The sequence below is a fragment of the Erithacus rubecula genome (assembly GCF_903797595.1).
Source record: "Erithacus rubecula genome assembly, chromosome: 14".
In the NCBI taxonomy this organism is placed as follows: Eukaryota; Metazoa; Chordata; class Aves; order Passeriformes; family Muscicapidae; genus Erithacus; species Erithacus rubecula.
In genome coordinates, this window is record NC_136666.1 from 1952311 (window position 1) to 1977787 (window position 25477).

At 53.0% G+C, this 25477-nt stretch overlaps 2 protein-coding genes across 2 annotated transcripts; one reads left to right on the forward strand and one right to left on the reverse strand.

Annotated features, from left to right (window-relative positions):
* Positions 1 to 2871: 2871 nt before the first annotated feature.
* On the forward strand, positions 2872 to 18194 carry STRA6 (signaling receptor and transporter of retinol STRA6; the record flags this gene model as incomplete). Its single annotated transcript, XM_079318051.1, has 17 exons — positions 2872 to 2993; positions 4042 to 4120; positions 4638 to 4723; positions 5805 to 5941; positions 7464 to 7630; positions 8229 to 8351; positions 9038 to 9105; positions 9192 to 9268; positions 10000 to 10061; positions 10588 to 10768; positions 12711 to 12786; positions 13719 to 13852; positions 14359 to 14476; positions 15187 to 15288; positions 15750 to 15913; positions 16579 to 16707; positions 18016 to 18194. The coding sequence occupies 17 exons, from the start codon at positions 2872 to 2874 to the stop codon at positions 18192 to 18194; spliced, it is 2004 nt and encodes a 667-aa protein (XP_079174177.1).
* Positions 18195 to 20584: 2390 nt separating this feature from the next.
* On the reverse strand, positions 20585 to 22558 carry ISLR (immunoglobulin superfamily containing leucine rich repeat). Its single transcript, XM_079318153.1, has one exon. The coding sequence runs from the start codon at positions 22511 to 22513 to the stop codon at positions 21287 to 21289; it is 1227 nt and encodes a 408-aa protein (XP_079174279.1). The 5' UTR covers positions 22514 to 22558; the 3' UTR covers positions 20585 to 21286.
* Between the last annotated feature and the right edge of the window lie 2919 nt (positions 22559 to 25477).

The window sequence follows — 25477 nt, forward strand, 5'->3', positions numbered from 1 at the left end:
TCCCATTTTTTTTTCCAGAAACTGGGAATTCCCTCCTGGATCCATTCCCAGATTTATTCCCAAACCTGGGAATTCCCTCCTGGATCCCTTTTCCCATTCCCGGATTTATTCCAGGATCTGGGAATTCCATCCCTTGATCACATTCCTGGATTTATTCCCAGAACTGGCAATTCCCTCCTGGATCCCCTTTGCTCTCCCCAGGTTTTTTCCCCAGGAATTGGGGATTCCCTCCTGGATCCCTTTCCCATTCCCGGATTTTTTCCAGGATCTGGGAATTCCCTGCCGGATCCCACTGGCGGGCTGATCCCGGGATTGCAGAATTCCCGGCAGCTGGGGAGCGCGGGGTGAGGGATGGGCAGGGTTTCCATGGAGCCCGGAGGGGTCAGCGAGAGGAGCAGAGGGATCAGATTCCAAAGAAATCCGGGAGCTGGGATGGGCCCGCCCAGGAATGTGCATCCCGCTGGGATTTTGACACTCCCACCTGGGTTTATTTGGGGGGGGATTTTTTGGGATTTTTTAGGGTTTTCAGGAAGGAGTTCTGGGATCTGATCCATGGGCAGGGATAATTCTCATCCTGGGGTGCTCTGAGTGCTCCAGAGGCTGGAAAATTGGGAATGAGTCATTCCCTGTGCCTGGAAATGGGGAACTCCCAAATCCCAAATCCCATTCCTAGTTCCCAAACCCCGTTCACAAATTCCAAATCCTAAATCCCAAATCCAAATCCCAAACCCCATTCCCAAATACCAAACCCCATTCCCAGTTCCCAAACTCAAATCCCAAATCCCAAACCCCATTTCCAAACCCCAAATCCCAATTCCCAAACCCCATTCCCAATTCCCAAACTCAAATCCCAAATCCCAAACCCCATTTCCAAATCCCAAATCCGAATTCCCAAACCCCATTCCCAATTCCCAAATCCCAAATCCCAAACCCCATTCCGAGCTTTTAAACCCAATTCCCAAATCCCAAACCCAGGATGGGCTTTGGGATGGGATCTAGGATTGCTCGGATCCCAAAGTGGGATTTGGGATCCCTGGGATTTGAGATTTGGGATTTGGGATGGGGTTTGCAATCACTGGTATCTCAAACTGGGATTCAGGATGGAATTTGGGATGGGATCATTGGGATCATTGGGATCTGGGATCATTGGGATCCCAAACTGGGATTTGGGATCACTGGGATTTGGGATTGGGTTTAGGACCACTGGTATCTCAAACTGGGATTTGGGATGCGATCTGGGATTGCTAGGATCCCCAAATAGGATTTGGGGTTGTTGGGATTGGGATGGGTTTTGGGATTGTTAGGCTCCAATACTGGGATTTGGGATTTGGGAGGGGGTTTGGGATTTGTGGGATCCCAAACTGGGATTTGGGATGGGGTTTGGGATGAGATCTGGGATCACTGGGATCCTAAAGTGGGATTTGGGATTGCTGTGATTTGGGATTTGGGATCTGGGATTGCTGGGATCCCAAACAAGTGTCCCCAAATCCCGGAGTGTCCCCCAATCCCGGGGTGTCCCCAAATCCCGGGGTGTCCCCAAATCCCGGAGTGTCCCCAAATCCCGGGGTGTCCCCAGTCCCGCCGGTGACAATTCCCGGCCTGGCGCTGTCCCCGCTGGTGTCGCTTTGGGGACCGCGCCGCTCCCGCCCCTCCCCCGCCTTTGCGACCTTTGCGCCGCTTTTCCAGCCCTAAAAATTCCTTGGAAAACCCAAACAAAGGCTGGGATCGTCCCTCGGGACCGTCCCTCGGGAGCGTCCCTCCCCCGCTCCCGGGAAAAGCTGGAATTCCGCCGGGATTTTGGGATCAATCCCGCCGGCGCCGGCACCTCCATCCCCCTTTTCCCGGCGTTTTTCTGATTTTCCCGGCGTTTTTCCCAATTTTCCCGGCATTCCCCCCATTTTTCCAGGCATTTCCCCACTTTTCCCAGTGTTTCTCCCTCTTCTCCCCGTGTTTTTCCCAATTTCTCCAACACTTTTCTCACTTTTCCCGGTGTCTTTCCCACTTTTCCAGACCCCATCCCGCTTTTCCCAGCAGTTCCCCCATTTTCCCGGCGTTTTTCCCACTTTTCCAAACATTTTCTAACTTTCCCCGGCGTTTTTCTCACTTTTCCCGGCATTTCCCCACTTTTCCCGAAATTTCCCCCCTTTTTCCTGGCAATTTTCCCCTTTTCCAAACATTTTTCTCACTTTTCCCGGCATCTTTCCCACTTTTCCAGCCTCCATCCCGCTTTTCCCTGTGTTTTCCCCACTTTTCCCGGCATTTCCCTAATTTTTCCCGGCGTTCCCCCATTTTCCCAACATTTTTCCCACTTTTCCCAGCATTTCCCCCCACTTTTCCAAATATTTTCCCCACTTTTCCCAGTCTCTCTCCCACTTTTCCAGGCTTTTTTCTGTTTTCCCCGGCATTTTTCCACTTTTCCCAACATTTTCCCCACTTTTTCTGGCATTTTTCCCACTTTTCCACCCTCCATTCCACTTTTCTCTGCGTTTTTCCCACTTTTCCCAGTGCTTTTCCCACTTTTCCCAACATTTTCCCGACTTCTTTGAACATTTTTCCCACTTTTCCCTGCGTTTTTCCCATTTTCCCGGGCGTTTTCCCCACTTTTCCAGCCCCCATCCTGCTTTTCCCGGTTTTATCCCCACTTTTCCCAGCCTCTCTCCCATTTTCCCCGGCATTTCCCCTATTCCCCCCGACGTTTTTCCCACTTTTCCACCTTCCATTCCACTTTTCCCGGCATCTTTCCCACTTTTCCCAACATTTTCCCCACTTTTCCCGACATTTCCCCCACTTTTCCCAGCGTTTTTCCCCTTTTCCCAACATTTTTCCCACTTTTCCCAACATTCAGGGCTCCCTGAGGGGGAGGGGGCAGCCATGGCCTCCAACAGCTCCTCAGGAATTCGGGATTCCCCCCTGGATCCGGGAATTTTCCTGGATGAGGATCTGGGATCCGACTGGTACATCTACGAATCCACGGAATCCACACCCCAGGATGAGTGAGTGTCCCCAAAAGTGTCCCCAAGTGTCCCCTTCCCATGGAGCACATCTTGGAATTTTGCTCATTCTGTGATTTATTCCCAGATTTTTGGGCCCCTCTGAAAATCCTGGAATTTTTGGGGCATCAATCCCATCATTCCCCGATTTATTCCCGGAATTTTTTTATTTTTTTTGCAATTTTTTGGAGGTAGCCCAGTCATTCCTTGATTTATTCACATTATTCTTCCTGGATTTTTTGTGGGGCTGGAATTTTTGGGAAATCAATCCCATCATTCCCAGATTTATTCCTGGATTTTTTGCCCCTGTAATTTTCGGGACTTGCTCCATCATTCCCAGAATTATTCCTGGATTTTTTTGGGGCTGGACTTTTTGGGGTCAACCCCTTCATTCCCTGATTTATTCCCGGATTTTTTGGCCCCTCTAAAAAATCCTGGAATTTTTAGGGCATCAATCCCATAATTCCCCGATTTGTTCCCAGAATTTTTTGGGAATTTTTTTGGAGGTAGCCCAGTCATTCCTTGATTTATTCACATTATTCTTCCTGGATTTTTTTGGAGGCTGGAATTTTTGGGGAATCATTCCCATCATTCCCAGATTTTAAAAATTCTGGAATTTTTGAGACTTGGTCCATCATTCCCTGATTTATTCCCGGATTTTTGGGGTTTTCCCTATAAATTATGGGATTTAGGAATTTTCCTGGGATTTATAGGATTCAGGGATTCCCAGAGCTGATTTATGGGATTCAGGGCTTTTCCCTATAAATTACGGGATTCAGGGATTCCCATAGGGTTTTTTTTCCTCATTTCCCATTGCTTTTCTGGGCTCTTTTAGGGTCTAGGATTTTTCTGTTTTTCCCATTTTTTCCCATAATTTTCCTCGCATCTTTTAGGGTTAAAACCCCTCCAAAATCTGGGATGTTTTTTCCATTTTTCCATAATTTTTCCCAGCTCTTTTAGGATTTTCCTATTTTCCCATTTTTTTCCCCCAGCATTTTTCCTGGCCCTTTTAGGATTAACCCCGAATCTAAGATTTTTCCCATTTTTCCAGCCTTTTTCCTGAAGCAATCCCGGAATGCCACCCCACAATTTCCCCCAGGATGTACCACACCATCATGGCTCCCATTTCCGTGAGTATCCGCCCCAAAATCCCCATTCCCATCCCAAAATTCTGGGGAAAAACCAAAAAAAATTTCAAACATTCCCACATTTTATTCCTCATCTGGAATTCCTGGATTGGATTTCGGGCTGGGCTCCATCTTGGATGAATTTTCCCCCCTAAATGATCCTGGAATTCCCTGATTCCTGGGATTTTAGTTCCCTGTGGGATGAGAATTCCAACATTTATCCCGAATGATTCCCAGGACCCATTTTCCATGGATTTGTGGGGACTCCATGGAATTGCCACATTCCGCTTTTCCATGGATTTATGGGGTCTCCATGGGATTCCCATCCCTTGCCTTTTCCATGGATTTGTGGGGTCTCCATGGAATTCCCACCATTCCCAGGACCCTTTTCCATGGGTTTATGGGGTCTCCATGGAATTCCCACCATTCCCAGGACCCTTTTCCATGGGTTTATGGGGTCTCCATGGAATTCCTGCCATTCCCAGGACCCTTTTCCATGGGTTTCCCATCCCTTTCCCAGCTGGCCGTGATCCTGGCTTTGTCCTTCCTGGTCAAGCGCCGCCGACTTTACCGGAACTGCTGGAATGGCGTCCCAGGATTGCTCAGGTAATGGAATTCCCAAAATCCCGCTGGTCCCTACCAGGAATGAGCTTGACATTCCCAAAATCTGACCAGTTCCTCCTTGGAAATGGCTCAGAATTCCCGAAATCCCAGTGATCCCCAGTTGGAAACACCTCGGAAGCCCCAAATCCTGCTGATCCCTTCCTGGAAAGGACTCAGAATTCCCACTGATCCCTAATTGGAAGCATCTCAGAATTCCCGAAATCTTGCTGCTCCCTAGTTGGAAACATCTTGGAATTCCCCAAATCCCACTGATTCCTACTTAGAAACATCTCAGAATTCCCAAAATCCTGCTGTTTCCTCCCCAAAAGGAGCTCAGAATTCTCCAAATCCTGCTGATTCCTACTGGGAAGGAGCTCAGGATTCCAAAAACCCCACTGACCCCTGCCTAGGAAGAGCTTGGAATTCCAAAAATTCTGCTCATCCCTCATTGAACACATTTTGAAATTCCCCACATCCTACCCATCCCCTGTTGGAAACATCTCAGAATTCCCAAAATCCTGCTGATCCCTAGTTGGAAACATCTTGGAATTCCCCAAATCCCACTGATCCATCCTTGGGAAGAGCTCGGAATTTCCAAAGCCCCACTGATCCCTAATTGGGGAGGGCTCCATATTCCCAAAATCCCACTGATCCCTGCCTGGGAAGAGCTTGGAGTTCCTAAAATCCCACTGATCCCTCATTGGAAACATCTCGGAATTCCCAAAATCCCACTGATCCCTCCTTGGAAACCTCAGAATTCCCAAATCATGCTTGTCCCTAGTTGGAAACACCTCAGAATTCCCAAAATCCTACTCATCCCTTCTTGGAAATATCTTGGAATTCCCAAAATCCCACTGATCTCTAGATGGAAAGAGCTCAGAATTCCCCAATTGCGCTGATCCCTAGTTGGAAGCATCTGAGAATTCCCAAAACCCCGCTGATCCCCAAATGGGGAGGGCTCCATATTCCCAAAATCCCACTGGTCCCTCCTTGGGAACATCTCAGAATTCCCCAAATTCCCGAAACCCCGCTGTCTCCTCCCCGGGAACCTGTGGTAATTCCCGAACCTTGGTGACGGTTGCAGCCCCGGCAGTCTCCTGCTGGACGGGCCGCGGGGCGCGGCCGCCGCCGTGCTCGGCATCGTGCTCTCGTCGCTGTGTCAGCTGGTGCTGGACAGGGACCCCCTGCCCCTCGCCGCCCCCACCGCCCCCAGCGCCCGCGGTAAGGACCCGACCCCAAACCCACCCCAAACGCATCCCAAACCCACCCCAAACACATCCCAAACCCACCCCAAACACATCCCAAACCCACCCCAAACGCATCCCAAACCCACCCCAAACACATCCCAAACCCACCCCAAACACATCCCAAACCCACCCCAAACGCATCCCAAACCCACCCCAAACACATCCCAAACAGGATCTCCATCCCAAACACGATCCCAAACAAAATCCCCATCCCAAACACAATCCCAACCCCAAATACATCCCGACCCCAAACACATCCCAAACACGATCCCGACCCCAAACACGACCCCAAACACAATCCCGACACCAAACACGATCTCAAACACAATCCTGACCCCAAACACATCCCAAACACGATCCCAAACACGATCCCCACCCCAAACACAATCCCAAACACAACCCCAAACACAATCCTGACCCCAAACACGATCCTGATACCAAACATGATCCTGATCCCAAACACAATCCCAATCCCAAAACCAATCCCAATCCCAAAACCAATCCCAATCCCAAACACAATCCCAATCCCAAACACAATCCCGATCCCAAATACAATCCCAATCCCAAACACAATCCCAATCCCAAACACAATCCCGATCCCAAGCACAATCTCAATTCCAAACACCATCTTGATCCCAAACACCATTTCGATTCCAAACAAGATCCTGATCCCAAACACAATCCCCATCCCAAACACGATCCCCATCCCAAACACGATCCTGACCCCAAACATGATCCTGGGATAGCAACAGAGAACCTCCAGTGATGGAGATGGGAGGGAACACATGGTGCTCCCGATCCCAATCCCTATCCCAATTCTGATCCTGATTCCCATCTTGGTCCCCAAGACAATCCCAATCCCAATCCCGATCCTGATCCCAGTCAGGCTCTCAATATCAATCCTCATCCTGATCCTGATCTCTATCAGGCTCTCAATCCCAATCCTGGTCCCAATTCCAGTCCTGATTCCCATTCTTCTCCCCATGCCAACCGTGATCCTGATCCTGACCCTGATCCCAATCAGACTCTCAATCTTGATCTCAATCCTGATCCTGGTCCCAATCAAGCTCTCAATCCCAATGCCCATCCCGATTCCCATCCTGGTCTCCATGCCAGCCCTGATCCCAATCCTGATCCCAATCAGTGTCTCAATCCTAATCCTGATCCAAATCCTGATCCTGTCCCAATCAGGCTCTCAATCCCAATCCTGATTCCCATCCCCATCCTCACGCCAGCCTGATCTCGATCCTGATCCCAATCAGACTCTCAATCCCAAACCCAATCCTAATCCCAATCCTGATCCCAATCCTGATCCCAATCAATGTCTCAATCCCAATCCTGATCCAAATCCTGGTCCCAATCAGGTTCTCAATCTCAATCCTGATTTCCATCCCTGTCTCCATCCCCATCCCCACACCAGCCCTGATCCCAATCCCAATCCCAATTCCATCCCCATCCCCACGCCATCCTGACCCGATCCTTTCCCGCTGTTGCAGAGTTCTGGAAGGTTCTGGCGCTGTTCTATTACCCGCTGTTCTACTCTCCCCTGCTGGCCTGCGCCGGCCCCCGGCACCGCCTGGGCTACGGGGCGGGCGCGCTGCTGGCCTGGGCTCACTGCGCCGCGCACCTGGGCCACCGCCTGCAGTGCCCCCTGGACACCAAGGTGGGTGGCCCTGACTGTCACTGCGGCTTCCCGGGGTGGCCCCCAGGGGCTGTGGCTCCCTGGCCAGCTCCCAGAGTGTCCCTGCACTGTCCCTTGGCTGGGGTGGTGGCACTGACCCCGTGTCCCCAGAGTGGTGGCAGTGACCGTGTTTCCACAGGAGTGGTGGTAGTGTCCCCAGGGAGTGGTGGCCATGTCCCCAGGGTGGTGGCAGTGTCCCTGGGGTGGTGGCAGTGACTGTGTCCCCATCCCAGATCCACAGGCTGTACTCGCTGCTGTCCCCATGTCCCTGCAGGGGTGGTGGCAGTGTCCCCATGTCCCCAGGGAGCGGTGGCAGTGTCCCCAGGGTGGTGGCAGTGTCCCCATGTCCCCAGGGTGGTGGCAGTGTCCCTGTCCCCATCCCAGATCCACAGGCTGTATTCCCTGCTGTCCCCATGTCCCCAGGGTGGTGGCAGTGTCCCCATGTCCCCAGGGTGGTGGCAGTGTCCCTGTCCCCATCCCAGATCCACAGGCTGTATTCCCTGCTGTCCCCATGTCCCCAGGGTGGTGGCAGTGTCCTCATGTCCCCAGGGTGGTGGCACTGATCCTGTCCCCATCCCAGATCCACAGGCTGTACTCGCTGCTGTCCCATGTCCCCATCCTGCTGTCCCTGTCCCTGCTGAGTGTCTGGTACCCGGCACTGCTCGTGCGCAGCCTGCGCCACGAGGACAGCCCGGATCAGCAGGTACGGACACCGGGAATGGGATTGGGATTGGGATTGGGATTGGGATTGGGATTGGGATTGGGATTGGGATTGGGAATGGAAATGGGAACAGGAATGGGAATGGGGACAGGATTGGGGAATGGGAATGGGAATGGGAATGGGAGCTGTATTGGGATTGAGAGACTGATCAGGATCAGTATTGGGATCTGGATTCAGATCAGGATTGGCATGGGGACCAGGATGGGAATCAGAATCAGGATTAGGATCAGGATTGGGATTGGGATTAAGAAACTGGTTGGGACCAGGATCGGGATCAGGATTGAGAGCCTGATTGGGATCAGGGTCAGGATTGGGATCAGGGACAGGATTGGAATCAGGGTTGGCATGGGGACCAGGATGGGAATCAGGACTGAGATCAGGATTGGGATTGAGAGACTGATTGGGATCAGGGTCAGGATTGGGACTGAGATCAGGATCACAGGATGGAGACCAGAGTGGGAGTCAGGATCAGGATTGGGATCAGGTTCTTTGCACGTTCCCCTCTTGGAATTCCAGAGGTATTTGGGAAGGGATTATTCCCACTTTTCCATACTAACATCACACATTCCATATCCCATCCCGGGCTGGGAAATTCCCGTTGGGATATGGCTGGGATGAGGGCGTGGCCAGGGAAGCTTCTCCTCCCCAAATCCAACCATTTTCCCCAGATTCCCGGGAAAAGCTATTACAGGAAGTACCTCAAAGCTGTGCTGTCCAAGCGGGGCCGGAAGGAGAGGTGAGGACAGCAATCCCCATTCCTGGAAAACCCCATTCCTGGCAAATCCCATTCCTGAAATTCAGGAACGTCACTTTTTCCCACAGCTCAGCCAAGATCGAGGAGAGCCTCTGGTCCCGGATCCGCTCCTACCTGCTCTCCTATGTCTACATTCCAGAGGAAGGTGGGCACTGGGAAAATTGCATGGGAGCAGGGAAAGGTTGAGGTTGGGATTTATGGATCATTCTCAAGATCCCAAGTTGGAAATCCATGAGAAAAGAGGTCCTGGGAATGATGGCAATCCAATGGAAACCCCACAAATCCATGGAAAAGGGGAATGGTGGAAACTCCATGGAGACCCCACAAATTCATGGGAAAGGGGAATAATGGGAACCCCATGGAAACTCCACAAATCCATGGAAAAGGTGTCTTGGGAATGATGGGAACCTCATGGAGACCCCACAAATCCATGGAAACGCGGAGTGATAGGAACTCCATGGAGACCCCACAAATTCATGGAAAAGGGATCCTGGGAACAATGGGAATCCCATGGAGAGCCCAAAAATCCATGGAAACACAGAGTGATGGGAACCCCATGGAGACCTCACAAATCCATGGAAAAGGGGAAGGATGGGAAACTTCATGGAGACGCCATAAATCCATGGAAAGGGGGTCCTGGGAATGATGGGAATCCCATGAAGACCCCATAAATCCATGGAACAAGAGAATGATTGGAACCTTATGGAGACCCCACAAATCCATGGAAAAGGGGTCCTGGGTACGATGGGAATCTATGGAGATCCCATAAATCCATGGAAAAGGGGAGTGATGGGAACCCCATGGAGACCCCACAAATCCATGGATTTGCCCCTCTTCCATCCCAAATCCCGGCTCCTCTCCCGCTTTTCCCTCCAGGATTCCGAATCCCGCTGATGCTGGTGGTGTCCCTCACCGTGGCTGTCATCGCCGTCTACCAGGTGACACTGGGGACATTCCCGGAGCATCCCGGGGATCACCGGCACACCACTAAAATTCCTTCTGGAATTCAGTGCTCCCCGAGGCTCTGCCAAGCTTTAAATCCCTAAATCCCACAGGATCCCAGCCCTAAATCCCAAAATCCCACGGGATCCCAACCATAAATCCCATGGGATCCCAGCCATAAATCCCAAAATCCCACAGGATCTCAGCCATAAATCCCAAAATTCCACAGGATCCCAGTCATAATTCCCACAGGATCCCAGCCATAAATCCCATGGGATCCCAGCCATAAATCCCAAAATCCCACAGGATCCCAGCCATAAATCCCACAGGATCCCAGCCATAAATCCCACAATCCCATGGGATCCCAGCCATAAATCCCAAAATCCCACAGGATCTCAGCCATAAATCCCACAGGATCCCAGCCATAAATCCCACAGGATCCCAGCCATAAATCCCACGGGATCCCAGCCATAAATCCCATGGGATCCCAGCCATAAATCCCAAACTCCCATGTCCTCCCAGGTGGCCCTGCTGCTGCTGGTGGCCGTTGTCCCCACGATCCAGATTGTCCGGGCAGGAATGACCAAGGACATGGTGGTGCTGCTGGTCCAGTTTGGCTTGGTGCCCTCGGACAATCCGGCCGTGCCGGGGGACATGGAGAAGGAGCTGGCCACCGTCCGGCACTACCTGTGGTCACTGGAAGGTGGGATCGGCCCGATGGCCCTTCCAGTCGGGGATTCGGGTGGGAATTCCGGGGGGAACCTGGTCTGGAGAGCGGGATGGGGAGGATTGCAGGGGATTTTGGGAGGATGGGATGAGGCAAATTCCAGGGGAATTTTGTGAGCAGCTGGAAGGGATGGGGCAGACTCCAGGGAAATTTTGGGAGAATGGGATGGAGCAGATTCCAGGGGGATTTCTGAAGGATTCCTGGCCCAGAGGATGGGACTGGGAAGATTCCAGTGGGATTTTGGGAGGATGAGATGGGGCAGATTCCAGTGGGATTTTGGGAGTGGCTGGATGGGATGAGGCAGACTCTAGGCAGATTTTGGGTGATTCCTGGCCTGGAGGATGGGACTGAGGGATTCCAGAGGGATTTTGAGAGTGGCTGGAAGGGATGGGGCAGATTCCAGGGGGATTTCCAAAGGATTCCTGACCCAGAGGACAGGACTGGGACGATTCCAGGGAGATTTTTGGGAAGATGGGATGGGACAGATTCCAGGGGGATTTTGCGAGCAGCTGGAAGGGATGGGGCAAATTCCAGGGAAATTTTGGGAGAATGGGATGGGGCAGATTCCAGGGGCATTTGGGGAGGATGGGATGGAGCAGATTCCAGGGAGATTTTCTGAAGGATTCCTGGCCCGGAGGATGGGACTGGGAAGATTCCAGTGGGATTTTGGGAGGATGGAATGGGGCAGATTCCAGGGAGATTTTGGGAGAATGGGATGGAGCAGATTCCAGGAGATTTTGGGAGGACAGAAAGGGGCAGATTCCAGGGGAATTTTGGGAGAAAGGTATGGGGCAGATTCCAGGAGGATTTTTGGGTGGATGGGATAGAGCAGATTCCAGGGGGATTTCTGAAGGATTCCTGACCCAAAGGATGGGACTGGGAGGATTCCTGTGGGATTTTGGGAGGATAGGATGGGATGGGATGGGATGGGATGGGATGGGATGGGATGGGATGGGGCGGGGCAGATTCCAGTGGGATTTTGGGAGTGGCTGGATGGGATGAGGCAGACTCTGGGCAGATTTTGAGTGATTCCTGACCTGGAGGATGGGACTGGGGGAATTCCAGGGGGATTTTGAGAGTGGCTGGAAGGGATGGGGCAGATTCCAGGGGGATTTCCAAAGGATTCCTGACCAGAGGGCAGAACTGGGGCAGATTCCAGGGGGATTACGGGACCACAGAATCGGCTGATTCCAGACTGATTTTGGAAGTGGCTGGCAGGGATGGAGCTGATTCCAGAGGGATTTTGGGAGGGGCTGGCAGAAATGGGGCTGTGCCAGGCTGGCGCGTGCCAAGGCGGGAAGAGACTCCGGGAAAAGCCGTTGGGAAGAGCCAGAGGGAAGAGCCAGAGGGAAGAGGCAGCAGATGCTGCAGGCTTGGAAACCAGCTGGAAGCCAACAGATGGGCCCTAGATCCCTGGAGAGTGGAAATCCTTGGATGGGGGATGAGGGAAAAGCAGGGAAAAGGAATATCAGAGATGAGGGATGGCAGGGATGAGGGAATAGGGGTGAAGGAATAGCAGGGCTGAGGGAATTCCAGGGATGAGGGAATTTTTGGGATAAAAGGGTAGCTGGAATGAGGGAATTCCAGGGGTGAAGGAATAGTAGGGATCAGGAAAGTTCAGGGATGAGGGAATTCCAGGGCTGAGGGAATTTCAGGGATCAGGGAATTCCAGGGATAAAAGACCCCACCAATCCCCTTTTCCTAAGGCCCCCATCCCAGCTCTCCAGGGATTTTCCCACATTTCCCTTCCCCTTTCCCCTCCCTCTGTCCCGTCCATCCCCCCTTGGGAGCTGAAGGAGAGAGTGACAAAAGGAGGGAAACTGAGGCAGGCTGCCAATCCCAAGGCACAATTCCTGTTAAAATTATGAGTTATTCCCAGGAATTCCCTAAATCCAGGGATGTTTTCCCAATTTTCCAGTCTGCTACATCAGCTCGCTGGTGCTGTGCTGCCTGCTCACCTGCGCCATGCTGCTCAGGAGCCTCAGCATGCACAGGTGGGGCCGGGCCACTCCCAACATTCCCCACATTCCCAACATTCCCAGCCCCATTCCTGGTGTTCCTGTCCCCATTCCCAATGTCCCCATCCCCATTCCCAATGTCCCCATTCCCAATGTCCCCATCCCCATTCCCAGCATTCCCATCCCCATACCCAACGTCCCCATCCCCATCCCCAATGTTCCCATCCCCATTCCCAACATCCCCATCCCCATTCCCAACATTCCCATCCCCATTCCCAATGTCCCCATCCCCATTCCCAATATTCCCATTCCCAACATTCCCAATATTCCCATTCCCAACATTCCCAATATTCCCATCCCCATTCCCAATGTCCCCATCCCCATTCCCAATGTCCCCATTCCCACTTCCAATGTCCCCATTCCATTCCCAACATCCCCATCCCCATTCCCAACATCCCCATTCCCAGCATTCCCATCCCCATTCCAACGTCCCCATCTCCATTCCCAATGTTCCCATCCCCATTCCCAATGTCCCCATCCCCATTCCCAACATCCCCATTCCCAGCATTCCCATCTCCATTCCAACGTCCCCATCTCCATTCCCAATGTTCCCATTCCCAACGTCCCCATCTCCATTCCCAACATCCCCATCTCCATTCCCAATGTTCCCATTCCCAACATCCCCATCCCATTCCCAATGTCCCCATCCCCATTCCCAATATTCCCATCCCCATTCCCAACATCCTCATCCCCATTCCCAATGTTCCCATCCCCATTCCCAACGTCCCCATCCCCATTCCCAATATCCCCATCCCCATTTCCAACATCCCCATTCCCAATGTTCCCATCCCCATTCCCAACATCCCCATCCCCATTCCCAATGTTCCCATCCCCATTCCCAACGTCCCCATCCCCATTCCTAATATCCCCATTCCCAACATTCCCATTCCCAATATTCCCATCCCCAGGTCCAACCTGCGGGCGCTGTACCAGGGCGCCGTGCTGGACGTGTTTTCCAAGGCTCACATCCTGCGCCCTTCCCGGGAAGCCATCGTCTGCTGGATCGCCTTCTCCAGCTTCCAGGCGGCCTTCGCCTGCCTGGGTATGGAATTTCAGGATCATGGGATGGGGGATCCCCATTTTCTAAAGGATTAAGGGTCAATTCCCCATTTTCACCCTGTTTCCAGAAGGGTTTTTATCCCTGTTTTCTCAAATGGGAGCTGGTGGGTTTTGGGAACATGGGATGGTTGGGTATTGGGAAAAAGTGGAAAATTAACTGGGAAAATTGTATAAAAATGGAAAAAATGGGTTCAGAGTTCAAAGAGGAGGAAGGGGTAGGATGACACCTAGGTAATGGAATTTTGGGATCATGGGATGGGGGATCCTGATTTTCTTAAGGAATAAGGAACAATTCCCTGTTTTCATCCCATTTCCAGAAGGGTTTTTATTCCCCTTCTCTCAGTTGGAATCTGGTGTGTTTTGGGAACCTGGGGTGTTTGGGAATTGGGCAAAACTGGAAAGATAATTGGGAAAATTGTAAAAAAAATTGTAAAAAAAAGAAAAGCCACTGTCCCACGCCGGATTCCCGCTCCGTGTCCCCATTCCCAGGGCTCCTGATCCAGCAGGTGATTTTCTTCCTCTGCTTCGTGGCCTTCACCTTCCTGCTGGTGATCCCGCTGCAGGCCGGCACCAGCTCCCCGCTCTTTGGGATCATCAGGAACATGTGGTGAGCTGGAAGGGCTGGAGACCCCAAGGGACTGCCCTGGATGGGTTTGGGATGCTCCTTTTGGGGTTTTTCCAGCACTATTGGAGGTTTCTGCCTGGGACAGGGTTTTGGGACATTCCCAATGTCCATCCTGCTCTTTGGGATCATTGGGAAGATGTGGTGAGCTGGAAAAATCAAAGAATGGTCCTGGACGTGTTTGGGTTGCTCCTTCTGGGATTTTTCCAACACCACTGGAGGTTCCTGCCTGGAACAGTTCCTTGGGTCATTCCCAACATTTTGGGATGTTCCTGGTATTTTGGGACCTTCCCGGTGTCCGTCCCTCTCTTTGGGATCATCCAGAACATGTGGTGAACTGGAAAGGGCTGGAATGGCCCTGGATGTATTTGGGATGCTCCATTTGGAGTTTTTCCAACACTGCTGGATGTTTCTGGCCAGGGTGGTGTTTTGTGACGTTCCTGTTATTTTGCGACATTCCCGGTGTCCATCCCACTCTTTGGGATCATCCAGAAGAGAATCCCCTGAGGAAGGGCTGGAGACCCCAAGGGATGCCCTGGATGGGTTTTGGATGCTCCATTTGGGGTTTTTCCAGCACTGCTGGAGGTTCCTGCCTGGGACAGTGCCTTGGGACATCCCAATATTTTGGGACGTTCCCGATTTTGGGACATTCCTGGTATTTTGGGACATTCCCGGTGTCTGTCCCGCTCTTCCAGGCCCTTCTGGCTGACCCTGGTGGTGGCCGTGCTCCTGCAGCACCTCCTGGCTCGTTCCCAGTTCCTGGAGCAGCATTCCCTGCAGAAGGAGCTCACCAACAGGTACAGGGACACCGCCAGCGTCCTGATTGTCCCCAAATGTCCCCAGGCTGGGTTTGGTGGGAATCCACAGGGGTTTTCTGGATGTTCTGGATTTTGGGGTGACACCAGCAAGGCTGGGCAAGCCCAGATCTCTTGGGATTGACAGGGTGGGGTCGGTCACCGCTGGCAGGTGTCCCTCATGGTGTCCCTCATGGTGTCACCACCCGAGACCAGGTGGCAGAGGGACCCAAATGTCCCCTGGTCTGGCAGTGAGTCTCTCCTGGAGCTGCTGCTCTCCACCCCAAAATCCCAACCCCACATTTTGGCCGTTTGCTCAATGTCCAAGGAGAAAAGAAGCTCCTGGCCCTTCTCCTGTGGCCTGGGAGGGCAGTGGCTACTCCCAGCAGGATGGGGCCACCTCAGCCGGACACAGGTGGGAGTTTTTTGGGAATTTCCACCCCATGGGTCTGTGGTCCTTTCAGGCGTGCCCTGTCCATCGTCACCTTCCTGCTCTTCCCCACCAATGTCCTGGTGGGTGTCCTGGCCGGGGTGTGGCGCTTGGTCATCTCCGGCCTCTACAACGCTGTCCACCTGTGCCGGCTGGACATCAGCCTGCTGCAGCGTGGCGTGGAGACCTTCGACCCAGGTGGGCTGGGGGGATGTCCCCGTGTCACCAGCAGGGTTGGGATGGGGGTCTGGAGCTGCTGGGATGGAGGGTGGCCTCAAGAGTTGGGAATGGGACACCTGGAGCAGGTGGCTTCTGCTGGGTCCTTATTTTTTTGTCCCACAAAAAAAAAAGAGTGGTGATTTTTGAGCTTTGCCAGTGGTCACCTCATGTCCAGGGGGAAAGAAGAAATGACCTTAGGGGACCCTGTTTTTCCTGCTGGGGTTGAGGGTGGCTTGGAAATGGGACAGTGGGAGCAGGTGGCTTTTCCTGATTCCTGGTCTGGCTTTTTTATCCCAAAAAGTGTGGGATGACCTCAGGGTTTCACCAGTGGATACTGTTATCCTGAGATAAAGGGGAGGGGACCTCAGGGGACCTCAGGCCTTCATTTGTTTTTCCTGCCAGGATGGAGGGAGGCTTCAAACCCTTGGAAATGGAACACCTGGAGCAGGTGGTGCCATATGGGTTCGACTTTTTATCCAAAAAAAAAAGTGGGATGAGCTCTGGGGTTTCAGCTCATGTCCTGGGATAGAGGGGAGGGAAACTCAGAGGAGTTCAGGCAGGGATTGTGGGAGCAGGGAAGGCAGAGCAGGATTGGGATCCAGGAATGGGGAATGCTGTCCCCAATGAGCATGGTGTCCCCTCAGGGTACCACACCTACTGCCACTACCTGAAGGTGGAGGTGAGCCAGTGCCACCCGCTGCTGAGAGCCTTCTGCTGCCTGCTGCTGCAGCCAGAGCCGCCGGCAGCGCCCCGGGATGTGCACCTGGAGGAAGGTGGGACCTGGGGACACGGAGGGATTGGGGAAGGAACAGTTTAGGGACCTCTTGATGGCATCCCTCCATCCATCCATCATCCATCCATCCATCCATCCATCCATCCATCCATCCATCCATCCATCCATCATCCGTCCATCATCCATCCATCCATCCATCCATCATCCATCATCCATTATCCATCATCCATCCATCCATCCATCCATCCATCCATCCATCCATCCATCATCCATCCATCCATCCATCATCCATCATCCGTCCATCCATCCATCCATCCATCCATCATCCATCATCCATCCATCCATCCATCATCCATCCATCATCCATCATCCATCCGTCATCCATCTATCCATCATCCATCATCCATCCATCCATCATCCATCCATCCATCATCCATCATCCATCCATCCATCATCCATCCATCATCCATCCATCATCCATCCATCCATCCATCCATCATCCATCCATCCATCCATCCATCCATCCATCCATCCATCCATCCATCCATCCATCCATCATCCGTCCATCATCCATCATCCATCATCCATCATCTGTCATCCATCCATCATCCATCCATCCATCCTCCATCCATCCATCCATCCATCCATCATCCGTCCATCATCCATCATCCATCATCCATCCATCCATCATCCATCCATCATCCATCCATCCATCCATCATCATCCATCATCCATCCATCATCCATCCATCATCCATCCATCATCCATCCATCATCCATCCATCATCCATCATCCATCATCCATCCATCCATCATCCATCCATCATCCATCATCCATCATCCATCATCCATCATCCATCATCCATCATCCATCATCCATCCATCCATCATCCATCCATCATCCATCATCCATCCATCATCCATCCATCATCCATCCATCATCCATCATCCATCCATCATCCATCATCCATCATCCATCCATCCATCATCCATCCATCATCCATCATCCATCATCCATCATCCATCATCCATCCATCATCCATCCATCATCCATCCATCCATCCATCCATCATCCATCCATCCATCCATCCATCATCCATCATCCATCCATCCATCATCCATCCATCATCCAAGGGCTGATTCCATGACATGGTTTGGATGAGGCTCTTGGGATGTGCTGGGATTCTGGTGTCTCCCGGGAAATTGGGCGGGGATCTGGGAATTCCATCCCAAACACAAATTCTTTCCCAACATCCCCCAGTCTCCATATCCCGCTGTACCTCATCCCAATCCTCCTGGAGGTTTTCCAGGCCCTGAATTCTTTCCCTGCTGCTCCCCTCTGCTTCCAGGCCTGCAGCTGATGCATCCCAAGCCTCCGGCCCTGGGCAGAGCGCGGGTCCGGCGGATCCGGGCGCGCTGGTGGGTGGCCTACACCCTCCTGCACAACCCCTCGCTGGCCGCCTCCCGAAAAACCGCGCTGGCCGACCCCGCCGCCAACGGCCCCCAGCTGGGTGTGCCCAGGCCCTGAATCCCGGGAATGCCATCCCATCCCATCCATCCATCCCATCCCATCCCATCCATCCCATCCCATCCATCCATCCCATCCCATCCATTCATCCCATCCCATCCATCCTATCCCATCCATCCCATTTATCCCATCCCGTCCATCCCATCCCGTCCATCCCATCCCATCCCATCCCATCCCATCCCATCCCATCCCATCCCATCCCATTCCATCCCATCCCATCCTATCCCATCCCATCCCATCCATCCCATCCCATCCATCCCATCCATTCCAGTGATCCCATCCCATCTCATCCCAGTGATCCCATCCCATCCTCGTGATCCCATCCCAGTGATCCCATCCCATCCATCCCATCCCATCTCAGTGATCCCATCCCATTCATCCCATCAATCCCCTCCCATCCCATCCCAGTGATCCCATTGCATCCCAGTGATCTCATCCCATCCCATCCCATTATCCCAACCCATCCCACGAGGCTGGATCTCCTCTCCCTGCTCTTAAATCCCACAATTCCCAATTTTTTTGGGCTGGAATCAGCAGGATCCTGGTGACTCCTTCCATCCCAAACACCCCAAGATTCCTTCCCTCATCCAGCCAAAGGAATTCTCAACCACCAGAAATTACCCTGTAATTCCCATTCCCATCTTTTCCCTTCCCCATCCCAGCTCCATCTGGGCTCTGCATCCTCTCCCAGGATTTTCCCCCCCAATTTTTGAAGGATCAAATCCCCCCCTGCTCCCTGTCCTCCACCATTCCCATTTTTTTGAGTGGTTTTCCAGGGCTGGGATCCATGGAAAGCCTCTCTGGGAGTTTTGGGGAAAGGAAAATAAACAGATACCTCAACCCTGCTCCCAAATTTGCATTTTCCTTGGATATTCCCGTTTCCAGCGGGATTTGGGACCATCCCAACCCAGAATCCCAAAAGTGGTTGGGATGACCTCACCCAGCAAAGATTCTGGGGATCTGCTCCAGCTGGGAATGTCAGGATCCAATTAATGATCCCACTTTGGGGTATTTTTATGGGAAAAACTGCTCCCTTCACATTCCTACAGTTTGGAAAAGGCCCAGAAATGTGATTTTGGGAAGGGCAGGAATGGGAACGGGGAATTTTGGGAATAAAAACCAACAGGAGGGGAAGGAGATGGTGTCGGATCTCCTCTTCCTGCTCTTAAATCCCAAAATTCCCAATTTTTTGGGGCAGGAATCAGCAGGATCCTGGTGGCTCCTTCCATCCCAAACACCCCAAGATTCCTTTCCTTGGGAATTCTCCTCCCACCCCTCTTGAAACTGTGGGATCATTTCTGGATTTCCTTGGAGCATCCTGTCCTTTACCTCAGGATCCCCTCCCAACCCATCCCGAGCCCTGAGGCTCCAAAGGCAACCAAAAATCCCTTTAAAAAATCCCTTTCAATATCCCCAAAATACCTTAAAATATCCCTGTAAAAATCCCAAAACTCCCTTTAAAAGTAAATTAAAAATGTTTTTAAAAATCCCTTAAAAATTCCTAAAATCCCTTTTAAAAATTCCCTTTCAAAATTCTTTAAATACTTTAAAATATCCCTTGAAAATCCCCAAAATCCTTTAAAAGTCTCTTAAAAATCTCTAAAATCTCTTTTAAAAATCCCTTTCAAAAATCCCTTAAAACACCTTAAAATGTCCCTTTAAAAATCAAAATAATCCCTTTAAAAATCCCTTTAAAAAAATAAATCTTTTTAAAAATCCCTTAAAATCTCCTTTTTAAAATTCCCTTTTAAAATCATTTAAATACCTTAAAATATCCCTTTAAAAATTAAAAAAAAAAAAATCCCTATAAAAATTCCCCTTTTAAATCCCTAAAACCCCTTTCAAAAATCCCTTTAAAATACCTAAATTCCCTTTTAAAAATCCCTTTAAAAATCCCTAAAATCCTTTTTAAAATCCCAAAACTCCGCGGCAGCTCCACGGGCAGGGCTGAATTTTGGGATCCATTTCCACAGCCCCACCCAAAGCTCCCTGGAGATCTATGGAATTTTTCAGGATTTCTGGGATTTTGGGATCGCTTTCATTGCCAGGGGGGATTTTTGGGTTGTTCCAGGATTTTTGGGGTATTCCAGGATTTTTGGGGGTGTTCCTTCCAGGACTTGAGGAGGGAAATTTGGGGGGTCTTGGGATGCTCTGGCACTGGGAAGGATTTGGGGGAGCTGGGAGGATTTTCCAGAGCTGGAAAAGATTTGGAAAAATTGGGGGGATGCTCCAGAAATGGGAAGAGTTTTGGTAAGATGGGAGGATTCTCTGGGAAGAGGAAGGATTTGGGGGATCTTTAGAGATTTTGGGATGCACAGACCAAGCGGAGCCCGGCAGGTTTAGGAAAAAAATACAAAAAAAAAAAGTTTATTCAAAGTGTTTATAAAAAGTAATTATTAATTCAAGGTGTTTATTAATTAAAGGTATTTATTAAAATGTTTGGTTTATTAAGGGTGTTTATTACAGGTATTTCTTAATGGAAGGCGTTAATTAAAGGCATTAATTAAAGGCATTTATTGCTGTCCCTACAGGGCGCTACAAGGCCAGGGGGCTGCAGGGAATTCCCACCGGGAATTCCGGCGGCACCGGAGCCAGTCCGGGGGCGACAAACGCTCCCAAATCCTGCCCGAGGAATTTGGGAATTTTCCCTCATCCCCAGCGGGAATGGTTTGGGAATCTTTGGCTCAAGCCCGGTGGGACCAGCCCAGGCGGGTTTTTGGGGTCGGAATTCCCGCAGCCTTCCAGGGGCTCCACGGGGATAAAACCCGCTCCATCCCAATCCTCCGTGCCCCCCAGGACCCCATTCCCAGGCGGTTTTCCCGTCCCAGGGGAAGGGATTTTCTCCTCGGATCCTTGCCCGGTGGCTCTTTTGCCACCATTGTCACCTCCCCCAGCCGCGCTCGGATCTGGGCAGGGGGAAAAGCGGGATGTGGCACGTTGGAATCCCGACTGGATTTGCCCCACATTCCCTCCCCGAGCTCCTCCAGCAGCGCCAGGGGCCGGGCCACCCTCCCCGGGCTTGAGCTGGCCCCGTCGGTCTCCAAAGCTCAGCAAAGGCACTAAAAAACTACAGAAAAACGCGAAATCCGCTTTCACCAGAACAGCAGCACCCCCAGAAGCGCGGGCAGAATCCCCAGGCGGAATCCCCCCGCCGCCGCGGCGCTCCGGACCTGCCTGGGCACATGGTAAACGATCAGCAGCTTCTCCCCCATGCCCGAGGGGTCCAGCTGGTCGCCCTTGGGCTGCCCGGCCTGGGGGTCATCGCGGGGCAGCTCCTCGGCCGGCGGCTCGGAGCCGGCCAAGGCCACGCTGACCGACACGTCGCGGGCGCCCACGTCGTTGATGGCCACGCAGGTGTAGGTGCCCTCGTCGTCCTTGCTGAAATCGGGGATGGCCATGGTGCCGTTTTTAAAAGCCAGGAAGCGCCGCTTGCTCGCCTTGGCCCCTCCGTCCCTGGCCACCGTGGGCCCGTGGATGTCCACGCGGCCGGTGGCCGTGCGGATCTGCCAGCGGATCTCGGGCGGGGGGCTGCCGGCCACGCTGCAGTGCAGGCTCAGCGTTAAGCCGCCCTTAGGCCCGGCTTTCGGCGGGCTGGACAGGTAGGTGAGCTGCGCCGACGGCGCCACGCACAGCGAGCCGGGCATGGCCGTGACCGCCCGCCCCCGCAGCCGCGGCGGGGCCGCGCACAGCGTGGAGCCCGCCCGGGAGATGACCACCGAGGTGCTGTCCGCCCACTCCTTGAGCCAGAAGAGCTTGCAGGAGCAGTTGAAGGGGTTGTGGAAGAGCTGCAGCTGCGCCAGCGCCGGCAGCCCCTCGAAGGTGCCGCGGGCCAGCGTGGCGAGCTCGTTGTCGTTGAGCCAGAGCGAGCGCAGCTCCCGCAGCCCGGCCAGCGCCCCGCCGGGCAGCGCTGCCAGCCGGTTATTGCTCAGCTTGAGGATCTGCAGCGCGCTCAGGTTGCGCAGGTCCTGCCACGGGAACTCGGCCAGCCGGTTGTGGCTCAGGTCCAGGTTCTTGAGGTGCGGCAGCGCCGCGAAGGTGCCGGGCTCCACGGCCGAGATGTGGTTGTAGCCCAGCCACAGCGACTGCAGCTCGGGCACCTCGGCCAGCGAGGCGCGGCCCAGGCGGCCCAGGCGGTTGGCGGAGAGCGTGAGGATGGTGACATTGGGGGACAAGCCCCGCGGCACGTCCCTCAGCTCGCGGTAGGCGCATTCGGCCAGCAGGCGCCCGTTCTTCTTGGTGGAGCAGGAGCAGGGGCTGGGACACGCCAGGCTTGGGGACAGCAGCGTCACCAGCGCCAGGACACCGAGCAGCGGCTCCATCCTTCCCTCCTGCCGGCAACAGAGACCGGGAATGAGCCCGGCCGCTTCTCCCAGCCCAACAATTCCAGATGGAAAAGGCGGCTTGGGGTTCTCCTTAAACCGCGGCCTGAGCAGGGAAGCTCTGCAGCTTCTCCTTCTCCCTCTCTGGAACTTCTCCGTCCCCCTCTGGAGCTTCTCCGTCCCCCTCTGGAGCTTCTCCGTCCCCCTCTGGAGCTTCTCCTTCCCCCTCTGGAGCTTCTCCTTCCCCCCCTCTGGAAAACGCCTGTTCCGGGTTTGGGATGAATTGTTGTTTGGGATGAGGGGATTCCGGATTCCACAGCTCTTTCCCAACCGGCCTTGCCCTAAATTATGGGATTTTTGCCATTTCTCTTGGGCTGAGCCCAGCCCTAACCGCGGCTCCAGCTTTTCCCCATGTCATGGAAAAAAAACAAACCTCAACCAGGGGGTCCGGAATTCCTGCCAGGGGGATTTTGTTTTCCCTAATTAACTCCTCATTCCCCTCTCCGGAGCTTTTTCTCAGCGGGAAGAGGCGAGTTCCCGCTCCGGCAGCAGCTGGCAGCCAGACCCCTTTGTCTGAACCTCCGAGAACTTCCCCGCTCCCCGCAGCTTCGCCAATTTTTTGGGAACGCGCGATTAACCCTGCTCGGATCGCGATTTGCGGGGAGCCAAAGCCGCCCCCATGCCCCGGTGACATTTTGGGGTGCCCGGGTGGGACCAAACCCACCTCCCATGGGTCGGGGAGGGTAATCCTGAAACATTTTTCCCCCCTCCTGGAGCTCCTGTCCCATCCCAGCCTTTTTCCAGAGTCCCCCCGGGGGCGCATTCCAGAGCCGTGCCTCCTTCCTTCCCTCCTTTCCCTGATTTTTTTTTTCCCGTTTTATCCCTGTTTTTCCCGGTTTTTATCCCGTTTTCCCCCGGTTTTTCCCGGTTTTTCCCGGTTTTTTCCCCCTGCCCCGTCACCTCGTCGCTCCCGAGCTCGGCCCCGCCGCTCCCCGCTCCCTTCCCGGCTTCTCCGCCTCCGCCCGTCCCCTCCCCGTCCCCCGGGCCCGCCGGGTTTGTGCCGCGGCACCGACCCGCTCCGCCCCTGCCCCGAAAAATCCCCCAAAACCCCGTCATGCAGCTTTTCTGCACCCCAAATCCCCCAAAACCCCGTCATGCAGCTTTTCTGCACCCCAAATCCCCTAAAATCCCGTCACCTCACAGCTCTGCACCCCAAAGTCCCATAAAACCCCGTCACCCTACAGCCCTGCAACCCAAAATCCCCCAAAACCCCGTCATGCAGCTTTTCTGCACCCCAAATCCCTCAAAACCCCGTCACCCCACGGCCCTGCCCCACAAAATCCCATAAAACCCCGTCACCCCACATCTCTGCACACCAAAATCCCCATAACTTCATCATGCCGCTCCTCTGCCCCACAAAATCCCCTAAAATCCCATTACCCAGTCCCCAGTCCCACAAAATCCCCTAAAACCCCGTCACCCCACAGCCCTGCCCCACAAAATCCCCTAGAACCCCTCATGCGGCTCTTCTGCCCCCCAAAATCCTATAAAAACCCGTCACCTCACAGCCCGGCCCCACAAAATCACCCAAAACCCCATAATGCAGCTTTTCTGCACCCCAAAATCCCCCAAAATCCCGTCACCCCACAGCCCTGCATCCCAAAATCCCCCAAAATCTCCCAAAATCCCCCAAAATCCCAATACTCCACAGCCCTGCCCCACAAAATCCCATAAAATCCCATCATCCCATAGCTCTGCCCCAAAAAGAAACCCGTGAAACACCATCATCCCAAAGCCCTGTGCCCCAAAATCCCCCCAAAAACCCGTCGCCCCACAGCTCTGCCCCACAAAATCCCCAGAATCCCCTAAAACTCCATTCCTATGTCCCCAAAAATCCCCTAAAACCCGGTCACACTGCTGCTCTGCCACCCCGAATCCCCCAAAACCCCATTACCCAGTCCCCTGCCCCACAAAATCCCCTAAATCCCCTAAAACCCCACATCCCTGCCCCACAAAATCCCCTAAAACCCCATTCATCCCTCACCTCGACCCCCCCAAAAATCCCCCAAAATCCCCTAAACCCCACACCTGGACACCCCAAAATCCCCTAAATCCCCTAAAACCCCGTTACCCAGTCCCCAGCCCCACAAAATCCCCTAAAACCCCTAAAAACTGTTCCCTCTGCACCCCAAAATCCCCAAAATAAAACCCAAAAAACCCCCAAAACCTCCTCCCCCTTGCCCCCAAAAAGGGATTTTAGGGACAAGATTTGGGACAGGGATTGGGAAAACCGCCCTGACTGGTCCAACTGGGAATACTGGGCTGGTTAAACTGGGAATTATGGACTGGTCAAACTGGGAATTCCCAACTGGTTAAACAGGGAATGCCCTACCAGTTAAACTGGGAATTATGGACTGGTTAAACTGGGAATTCTGGACTGGTCAAACTGGGAATTCTGGACTGGTCAAACTGGGAATTCCTGACTGGTCAAACTGGGGAATCCCCAATGGTCAAATTGGGAATTCTGAACTGGTTAAACTGGGAATTATGGAATGGTCAAGCTGGGAAATTACGACTGGTCAAACTGGGAATTCCCCAATGGTCAAACTGGGAATTCTGGACTGGTCGAACTGGAAATTCCTAATTGGTCAAACTGAGAAATCCTGACTGGTCAAACTGGGAATACTGGACTGGTCAAACTGGGAATTATGGAATGGTCAAACTGGGAATTCCCCAATGGTCAAACTGGGAATTCTGGACTGGTCGAACTGGAAATTCCTAATTGGTCAAACTGGGAATTCCCAGCTGGTTAAACTGGAAATTCCAACTGGTCAAACTGAGAATTTCTGAATGGTCAAACTGGGAATACTGGACAGGTGAGACTGGGAATTCTAGACTGGTTAAACTGGGAATTCCTGACTGGTCAAACTGGGAAATTCTGGACTGGTCAAACTGGGAATTATA

Coding starts and splice junctions, on each gene's coding strand:
- ISLR (XM_079318153.1), bottom strand. CDS start 22,513: ATGGAGCCGCTGCTCGGTGTCCTGGCGCTGGTGACGCTGCTGTCCCCA.